Below are 10950 nucleotides of genomic sequence, written 5' to 3' on the forward strand. Positions count from 1 at the left end.
TTATTGAAACTGCGAATAGAAATAAATTAAAGTTTGATATTTTTATTTGATATTAAAACGCACTGTGGTGTCTAATATTGACAATCGCCTGAAGGTGTCGCTGGTTGCGTTAAGTGTAAATTGTATACCTGCTTTTAGCAGTAAAACTGTGTGTTATTATCATTATCATAAATAAAGTGCATTTATGTTTGTTTTTATTGTTATTTGACCTGAGTTTCATAAGCTTCAGCGTCAATGGGATAATATTTCATAACTATAAATATTAAATAAATTATATTAAAAAAATTTGTTTATTTGTTTGAACTTGCCGTTTGCGATTGTGCCATTATCACTGTGTGACGTCACGTGAGAGTGGAGCTGGCGACCGTGACGTTATTATGAGATACGATACAAGTGACGTCACAATAGACCTGTGCTGCACCACCACGCGGCAATTTACTGAACTAAGCGAGGATGAGACCCTGGTAAGCGAGGATGAATCAATGAGTCCCTGGTAAGCGAGTATGAATCAATGAGACCCTGGTAAGCGAGTATGAATCAATGAGTCCCTGGTAAGCGAGTATGAATCAATGAGACCCTGGTAAGCGAGTACGAATCAATGAGACCCTGGTAAGCGAGTATGAATCAATGAGACCCTGGTAAGCGAGTATGAATCAATGAGTCCCTGGTAAGTGAGGATGAATCAATGAGTCCCTGGTAAGCGAGTACGAATCAATGAGACCCTGATAAGCGAGGACGAATCAATGAGACCCTGGTAAGTGAAGATGAATCAATGAGTCCCTGGTAAGCGAGTATGAATCAATGAGTCCCTGGTAAGTGAGGATGAATCAATGAGTCCCTGGTAAGCGAGTACGAATCAATGAGACCCTGGTAAGCGAGTATGAATCAATGAGTCCCTGGTACGTGAGGATGAATCAATGAGTCCCTGGTAAGCGAGTATGAATCAATGAGTCCCTGGTAAGCGAGTACGAATCAATGAGACCCTGGTAAGCGAGGACGAATCAATGAGTCCCTGGTAAGCGAGTATAGTATGTGAGGATGGAATATGAGATTAGTTTTACGATGATAAGACCATTATCAGAACATGATAAACGATGTGTGATAAGAGTTGATAAGTATATATCATTGAAGAAAAGCTTGAGTAATTGAGTTGTCGCAAACTGGCGGTTAGCAGACAGTAATTACCGTTACAATCACTATCTATTCGATGAGCGCGAGACAGAGACGGAGAGAGAGAGGAAACATCAGTTATAAACATGTCCAGTGAAATATATACAATTAATATTCAGTAAATAACTGTGATCATATTCAATTATCATATAAATACGTGTTGGGGCAAGGGGGTGGAAGCCAGGTAATGGAGAGGGAGCCAGGAGAGGGAAGGGCCAAGAGAGAGGGAGAGGGAGGAGGAGCTAGGTAGTGGAGAGGGAGCCAGGAGAGAGGAGGGGTAGTCAGGGAGAGGGAGAAGGAGCCAGGTAGTGGAGAGGGAGCCGGGAGAGAGGAGGAGGAGCCAGGTAGTGGAGAGGGAGCCAGGAGAGGGAGAAGGAGCCAGGAGAGAGGAGGGGTAGTCAGGGAGAGGGAGGAGGAGCCAGGTAGTGGAGAGGGAGCCGGGAGAGGGAGAGGGAGCCGGGAGAGGGAGAGGGAGAGGGAGAGGGAGAGGGAGAGGGAGAGGGAGAGGGAGAGGGAGAGGAGAGGAGAGGAGAGGAGAGGAGAGGGAGAGGGAGAGGGAGAGGGAGAGGGAGAGGGAGAGGGAGAGGGATGGAGGGAGAGGGAGAGGGATGGAGGGAGAGGGAGAGGGAGAGGGAGAGGGAGAGGGAGAGGGAGAGGGAGAGGGAGAGGGAGAGGGAGAGGGAGAGAGGTAGAGAGGTAGAGAGGTAGAGAGGTAGAGAGGTAGAGAGGTAGAGAGGTAGAGGTAGAGGGAGAGGGAGAGAGAGGGAGAGAGAGGGAGAGAGAGGGAGAGGTAGTCCAGGGAGAGGGAGGGAGAGGTAGTCCAGGGAGAGGGAGAGGGAGCAGTATACGGCTGTAGGGTCAGTACTCGTCGGAAAGTCAACCCCGTTTTGTATGTTAACACTTGTCGCCGTGCACTGTTGTTACGTTACTGCTGCTGTCTCTGTTGATAATTAGTCTGTCATTCCTCCGTTAATACCAGATAACAACGTTAATCTTACAGTTCTAGCGTTGACGCTGAATATCGCGAGTAATTTTCAGTTGACAAGAAAATCGCTTTCATCTCCTCTCGCGTCTTTTTAACGATTCCATCTCGACGTATCTTAAGTCGGCTCTAACTAACCTAGATAATTGGGGCTCAACTTTAACTTATCGTTACAACACGGCCCGTCAGATTCTGAGTTTGACTTTTGTGCTCTATATCAAAAGAAATTTAGTTTACCGCATACCATTTACCATAACTTCAACACTTCGAAAGGCCGTTCCGTCGTGAGGTGATCAAAGGTCCAGCACACCAGCTGAATAATGCTATTCTTGGCTCGCGTGCGGATGAGTTTTCCATCGCATTTTGCCATTCGCCAAAGTATTGGGAAACTAAACCCGGCCGAATGACGCAAAGCAAGCAAGATAAGATGAGACAAACGTAGCAACATGGTAGGTTGGCCCAGAGTCGAGAGACTAGAGGTTTCGGATGGGCAACTGAGCATGGATAGGCTGGATGAGAATACCAATGAGCTCGTGAGGGCATGTGGTTGGATCTGGTCGCAACTTGTGAAAAAAAATGGGATGAAGACAGCTGAAAAGTAACTACGACAACCTGTTCGAGACATTCCAGAAAACTAAACCCGCAGACGAATTGGTGATAAGCTCGTATTCCTGAAGATGACTGTTAGTCGAATAGAAAGTAGCTCGATGAAACATTTTCGGACTCGTTTTTCTTTTGTATCGCGTTGGAACCCGTATTAGATTTACACAGAAATAGAAAATCGACATTGAAGGGAGAGCAATTTTAACGACAATAGCAGGCGTTGTCTTACACCGAGTCGGCTACCCAACCTCTCTCCCAGAAGAAGATATAAAAGAAAAGCTACGTTTACAGATAAAACTGATAATTGATTGTTATGTTATTCGATATGATACATTAGAAATCGCTAATGGCACCAGTCGAAAAACTCAAGAACTTTGTTTAGCAAGTTGAATAAGTGTCTATGATATCTATAAATAAATCTACATTCATCTTTTCGATTTCTAAAAGACTTCGTTGTATAAGAGTGGTTTAGCGCGCGATCGATCGAATTTTTGTGACACTGTTGCCGCAGGTGTCAACAAATGTTATACGATACTAAAATATATGAAGTCTTTTGGTCTTTCAATGATAGTATTTTGAGTTAAACGGGATTCAAACGGTTGAGTTACTGGAAAGTGAAGATTTTAATGGATTTAGCTCTCCTCAAAGTAGGCCTACGTAAACTTCTGACTGCAACTGTCGATGTTCATTTTGACTCAATCATAGTCCTTGATTCATTGGTTATTAACCAGATTAACTAAAGATGTAATCAATAACTACCCGTGGCGCCTAATTAACCCCTGGTGAGCGATTGTTCAATCAACCGGAATGTTTTTGTACTACGGGGCTCCTAGTAACCCGACACCTGCCGAGGTTAGGTCCTATGATAGGGCACCTATCAATTACAACTAATCATCGGTTGTTGTTACCCGGTTAGACCGTGAGATTAGATACGTATTTTACCATTCTACCTCCATATCAACCAACAGACAACTATTGTAATGAGACAAATGAAAGATAAACCTGATGGTATATTAGGGGCTCGAACTTAATACGTAGGTGAAGCTTATAAATAGAGCATAGAACTATAATCGAACGGGAAGGCCGACTCCTCAAAAATCCGCTAGGCGCCGCTAGCAAGGGCAAATGTTAATTGTAAATAGTACACTGTATTTGTATATATTGTAAATACTCTTGTTATGTTTTTAAGATATTTTTTATTTTTTCTCTCGATATGTAAATATTTGTAAACAAAATCTTTTTTTTTCCTCCACGTACCATGGAAATGGTTGGAGAGTAATAAATTATCTTATCTTATCTTATCTTATCTTATCTTATGAAGTTTAGTGACGTCACGGAGTTGGCCTTCCCTTTCGCTTATAGTTCTAAGCTAGAGTTAAACCGCTTACAACCAATATCCGTATAGTAACATTCACCTCAGTTCGAGCCCCGCGTAGAAAACACGCATAAGAGATGTGTAACGATACATTTAGCCGTTAAAGGGTTAAATTACTACCACGCTATTAAAGTGGATTATTTTCGGTATTCGACGCTGTAATGCGGAAAGGATTTATGGACGATTTACCCGTAAAAAATGAAGATGGAAAAAATAGCAGCTGTATCGGGTGGGAATCTGGTGGTCAGTGACTGCAGTGAAGTGTTAATAACAAGTCTGATCTTCATAATACCCCGTCACCATCGATGAAAAAACCTAACCAAGTGGCTTGCGCACATTTCCCCCCGAGGGTTCGTGCTTTCTCTATTCACTATCGTGTAATTATTTTCCGCTGATTCCTATTGTATGTGTGTATCAGTCAGCATCCACAACGCGATATCAGCGCGTTAGTGTAACTGTATCATTGGTCATCTATCCAGCCCTGGTCAAAGCTTCCAAAAAACTGTGGATAATCCGTAATGCACAGCAGCACAATGCGGAATGCGACAGTGCGGGGATTATAGTGATACGATGAGCCTGAGAACGAGCAGATAGTATTCTATTTATAATCTAGAAATCACTGTAGAAATATGGAGATGTGATGGTCATTGATAACTTCCAATGACCACAAGCTTAGACGTCAGTTCGTCAATGTTTTTGTTAAAGTGGAGACACTTAAACAATATGTATCTGTTACTAAGACATACTTACTATTTTGAGACACCTAATTCGTGCGCCACCGGACTATTGCTAAGTATAAAGAGGTATATCGCCATTTTTATTTGTGAAATATTCGATCAGTATTTCTGAATCACAATAATATAAGCTGATTTACATAGAATTCAGGAAACATGAAATATCGAGAGTGCGGCTCCTGAAAAACTTTGAAAGCCCCTCGGACAGTGAATTTATAAAATTTTTGCTAAAACCGAAGCCAACTAGATAGAAATTCCTTTCGAACTAATGGAACCGAAATATGAGCGGATTTGTCATCGACATGGCTCTGATGATCGTACGTGCTTCTGCAATAACGCGCTCTCATGAAACTGACACATTTTTTGCTTGTCTGACTCTGACTATCCGGAAAATAAAGCCATTACAACCGATAAGATCTATTGGGTATCTCTATTAAATGCAATCACATTACGGGACATAACCTAATTGATAGAACAAATTGAATGTAGCCTACGCGATATTAAGTAGCATATTACTGAATCGATACTTTGTGTCAACTATCTTCAGCGATCCGATGGCCAAACACTCTCCTTCTTACGTCATAACGGATACATTCATTCAAAATAAAAAAAAATCCAGGCCTCGTCAGATTTCACATAATTGACTCGCTTCCGAATAACATGTTGTTCGGGGTCTAGACACTAGTCGCGAGATGGGCGTTCCAAGAAGAAACAAGGGTGACGTGCGTCTGACATAAACATGAAAATAACAGGGGTCAGACGCTGAAAAGTTGGTTACAAAAAATAACCAGCAGATTACCATCACTTCGGATTCCGATCGCTTCGATGGAGACAGGCCCCAGCATGAATGATCAGCTCAGTAAATGGCGTGCATCTAACATTACCTAGTATTGTATTTAGCTGATGATCTAAGATTGAATTATTTGGTACTGCTTTGATTTTGGTTACGGTTTATCTTGCTTTTGGTTTTCGAGTTGTTTCACGACGGAACGACTTTGTTAGTGTTGTCGGAGACTGTGGAAGCAGCCAGCGTGACTAGAAACTATGTATTGGAGTTGAATAAATTGCGGCGTTTTTTGTAGTTTCAGTAATCGCTAATTCATTGACATCAGATCCTCACCGTCATGTGCTGTCTCTATATATAACGAAAGCGGTGAATAAGTGAACTAACCAGACTCCCAATAGTCCTACTGTGGTATGCGAGTAATATATTAGTTCACGCATTAACCGTTAATGATATGGGGCAGCACATGACGGCTTGATATTACACATAAATTGATAGTCCTACTGTGGCATGCGAGTAATACATATTTTACAAATTTCAATGAAAAATGGCAAACCATTAGAAAAGTACATTTTTGCACTAAAGTTACGTTTAGGGTAGACCAAGACGATCCATTGAAGCGTCTTCAAAACTTCCTAAAATAAATAGATTCCGTCTACCATGATGGATGAGCGAACACAAAATCCGAAGTCTCGAGTGGGTTAAAAACATAAAATAAGATCATGAATGAAGAATATATATGAACAATGTGTTTATTGAATATTTTTCGAACAGGTTACAAATTCAAGATCGAAATGTAAGCTTTATACAAAATATACAAAATAAATAAATACATGTATCTACAAGATAGTCCGACAGTCGTTGAACTACCCATGCGCCATCTATTGGGATAAACGTGTAAAACAGGTTCTAATTTGCTCGATCATGTCACTAGTGGTCATAGAACGTTCGTGTATTCTAAACGCAGCAGCGTTACATCTACGAGTCAGTAAACATGCTGTGTACGCTGCGGCTACTGTAGGGCCATCGGCTTCAAATAATTCACTGAAATCACGTAAAAAATACTATCACTCCACCTGCTGACAAATCATAGTACTACAGGTCCAGCAGGAATTGGGACAGTCAAAGTGACTTCACATTTTAACATTCTGTCAATCCGAGTATTTATTTACCTGTGAGATCCAAATTTATGAGCCCAGTAAGAAAAGACTCCTAAACTTCCAGCAAGTAAATCACCTTGACCGCCACAACGCCTGGGACTACCTTCATCGCCACAAATCAACCCTAAAACATTCAAATAACAATTATTAAATTCAAAACCTTCTGAACTCATGTCAAACTGAATTTTTACACTCAGATAAAGAACTCACCACTTTCACCGCGAAATATCAAATCCATTTTACCTTTACAAACTATCGTTACATTACCGAGGATTTTGCTGAGTTTAATCACACCAGCGGGTTGGTCTTCAGCGGGTGGGTATTCACCTACCTCTCAAAATAACAATTAATACATCTATATCAATCACAGCTACTGACATCGCAGCTAGTACCAAAATGTCAAAAGCAGCGAAACCTCATTACAACCAACTTTAGAGGATCAGTAAATCAGTTCATTTTAACAACCGCTAGATCATTATTTATATCCAGTATGAATCCAAATTAATAAAACTACCCTATTTTGGACGGAATTCTCAGTTCGTAATAACAGATAAATCGTAACATCGAAGTACATTATAACAAACAGAATTTTCTTACCACAGCGTGGAATAACTTCTTGAATTCAACTTTATTCGGAGTCAATATCGCTTTTTGATAACCTTGAATGAGGTCAGGATTTTCGGACAATAAGAACAAACCGTCCTGAAAAATACATGAAATTTCAACCATCTTCAAAATATTTTATATAAAATCAGTTAATATATACCATGATATAACAGCCTAGCCGCCCTCCTCCCTCCCTCCCTCCCTGCCTCCTAGTTTATAACTTACAGCATCAATAACTATAGGTTTATTCAGTTTCATAGCGTGTTCAAGCAGTATCTGAAATAATTCAAATTGAAATTTGTGGAGCACGAGGGAATTTGAATTTTATTGATAAAACTATTGGCTCAATATACCAACTTTAGTATTATCCAAAAGAAGTTTATCTCTGCCTAAACCTGGACCAATCACTAACGCGTGCATCTTGCCAACCCATGTTTCCATTTCACTCTCAAATTTCTCATCATCACTGAAACAACAAGATCCTATGAACTCAAACAGAGATCAAACATCAAATAACTAAGATATTTAAATTAAATATCTTATTGAATTAATACTTACAGTATAGGATGAACTATTAGTTCAGGACTGTAAGATTTAATCACAGGAGCCGCAGCGTTCGTACAAAATACATGAGCTAGATCAGCTCCCTACAAATACATGAGCTAGATCAGCTCCCTACAAATACATTACATATCAGCTCCCTACAAATACATTACATATCAGCTCCCTACAAATACATTACATGTCAGCTCCCTACAAATACATTACATCAGCTCCCAAAATGTTAGCTCCCTACAAATAGACTACAAAACTTATAAGCTCCCAACATATTGCAATTATTCATTCCAGAAAACAAATCAGTTCCCTTTATATTAGAAAACAACTGAGGAATTTGAATGTTTCAACGTGTATACTTACTACTTTTAATGCAGAAATAGCAGCAAAATATGGAGCACCAGTATATCTGTAATAGGAGTAGTTATCAGTTTATATCCAGAGGGAGGGGAGCGAGAAGAGTCTATCTATGAAGTGAAACCCTCTTCCTCCATCCAGATCAGTTTTAACCGAGGAAATTCACTCGATCGATGAGATATCTCGATTGAAAATTCATTCTTTAACACAAACATAGGTAAATAGTAACTCACTTGGGCCATAGAGGCTCGTATCAGAGTTGTAGGTAATGTAAAAACGATAATCTGTTAATCCAATGTATATAGTATATAGAATAACATACTATATACATTGGATTAACAGATTATCGTTTTTACATTACCTACAACTCTGATACGAGCCCCTATGACTTGGGCAAAAGATAAAAATGTGGATTAAACTGACCTGACTGAATTAAATTTACACTTACTCTTTACAACCACCAACAATTCCAATTCGACCTGATTGACCCTTATACGATTCATAAGTTAACGGCGGTATTATACTCTGTACCATTTCAGTGAACCTACACTTGTCTCCACGATACACGTCAAAACCTCGCTGTTTAATACAACTTACATATCCTACAAATAGTCAACTTCATTGTTTAATAGGCTTTTACAAATAATTCAACCTCATCGTTTTACTTTTGATAAAAGTGCAGATCCGCACATCTCGTGATTGATGCAAATTACTGAATTACAAATCACTGTTATAGCTTCCGAATGTCTCACAGAATCCAATGCAGTGGTTTATATTATGATAATTTCATGAGAAAGTAGTTTTTGGCCCAGTTTTTATCTCAGAATTGTGATGAGCTTTCAATAGGACGCCATATTGGATTGGGAACGTTTATTTTCTCAGGGAGTTAAACCACGACTGTGACAGCGCAATAAAACCAGTATAATGATAATGTTACCGACCTCCTCTAAATTTTCCTCCATTTCTAGCAGTCATATAAAGCCACAAACTTCCTAATGTGAACATTTTAGGCTGTGTTGGGCTCAGAAGTTTACTTTCGTTTCATGTAGTTATTGATAGATTCACAAGGTGGCAGCAGCTTACATGTATTTACAAAATGGGTTCGAATCCCAGAATTGTGACAAACAGGACCGAATCAACTGCAGTTCAGTTAGGTAACTGTAACTCGGGTAGTGTAGCGGCTAGCGCACTGAATCCAATGCAATAGGTGCCAGGTTCGACCTTGGGTTAGGAACATTTTTGGATACAAATTCTTGGCAATTCCTGAGGGGGTCCATTACAGTATATGCACAATGGTGGTTCTCCTGCAGGGGGTGCTCCAGGCTGCAGGTAATCAGCTATTCCAATTAAACGAATAAATTCCATTATTTTTAAACAAAGATCTTTTTATTTCATTTATTATTTACATATATATTTATATATATATATATATATTCATATATATATTTTGAAGCTTTTTAAAGATAGATAGAGAGAGAGAAAGGAGAGAGAGAGAGACTATAATAGAATGTATTTTTAGTATCTTCCGCAAACATCTGTTTTTTACGGGAAGTAAAAACAAATTAAAACACGACGCAAATTACATCATATAATAATAGAATATCCTTTCCATGTCATCCTGAACCCAACCCTACGGCCTAGAGATTGAACCCAACCCTACGGCCCAGAACCCAGTTTCACAGTAGGCCTACTCAGTTAAGATATATCTAGGTTTTAAAGACTATTTGAAATTAACGAATCATATCTCCCGAGAATTCAGTTGCTCAATAGTTGGTTAAGGATAACCAGCTGATAAATACCATAGTAACAATGAACATTTAATTGTCACTACGTCAACTATCCACTGGTTAACTCTAACCAACTATTCAGCCATAACTGTGTAACTGGATTCTGCAGACAAGCCACAAATGAGCTGCTCTATACATCACCTCTTCTACAGACTATTGATAGAAGAAGCCATTTTTAAAGTAAATACTAATTGATTAAAATAAACTTCTCCAATTACCAATAGCAACCAGACCTGGTTGGATAGGTGTGATTGAACTCTGCAGGCAAAAAGTAAGACCATTTTCAATAATTACTTTGTCTCAAAATCTGAGTTACATTCAACGCATAACTGCTCGACATCGTTCATGACCTCAAATGACATGGAAAGGTTGACTAAACGATAGAACAAGCACCTCAAAATTCAAATTGCAAATATTCATTCATTACCGGGGTGAGGGAAGGGGCCATCTCATCTCCTCACAGGCTCTAAGTACCATTCTAACACTAACAGAATGACAGAAATCTATGAAATGGCCCAATGTTGATTCATATTTCTAATTACAGCACAACTCCTGATACAATTATTCGCTTAAAAAATACAAAAAAAAAAAAATTAAATAGTAGACCTACAACTCGGTCGGTAAGCCTACTATTTTTATGAATGCCCGATGATGGATTAAACGTTTTTTAAATCCATCTCCATCAAACTAAAACAAGACATAAATATGTCTTCATTCATTATTACGAACAGAATCGTTGGTCGAAATTTTCTCCCATCTTAAGGTGTTTATTAATTACTAACACTAAATTATTTTACAGTTTTTTTTTTTCATCTATATTTTACAAAGCTTTATACT

At 39.3% G+C, this 10950-nt stretch overlaps 1 protein-coding gene across 1 annotated transcript; it reads right to left on the reverse strand.

Moving 5' to 3' along the window:
- Positions 1 to 6440: 6440 nt before the first annotated feature.
- LOC141905209 (ATP-dependent (S)-NAD(P)H-hydrate dehydratase-like) lies at positions 6441 to 9392 on the reverse strand. The gene is made up of 10 exons (XM_074794016.1): positions 9268 to 9392; positions 8775 to 8928; positions 8333 to 8378; positions 7973 to 8061; positions 7772 to 7880; positions 7640 to 7690; positions 7406 to 7510; positions 7019 to 7139; positions 6821 to 6932; positions 6441 to 6692 (listed from the first exon to the last, which is right to left on the reverse strand). Exons 1-10 carry the CDS (start codon positions 9329 to 9331, stop codon positions 6530 to 6532), a joined length of 1014 nt encoding a protein of 337 aa, XP_074650117.1. The 5' UTR covers positions 9332 to 9392; the 3' UTR covers positions 6441 to 6529.
- Between the last annotated feature and the right edge of the window lie 1558 nt (positions 9393 to 10950).

The sequence above is a fragment of the Tubulanus polymorphus genome, chromosome 5, assembly GCF_964204645.1.
Source record: "Tubulanus polymorphus chromosome 5, tnTubPoly1.2, whole genome shotgun sequence".
NCBI lineage: Eukaryota > Metazoa > Nemertea > Palaeonemertea > Tubulaniformes > Tubulanidae > Tubulanus > Tubulanus polymorphus.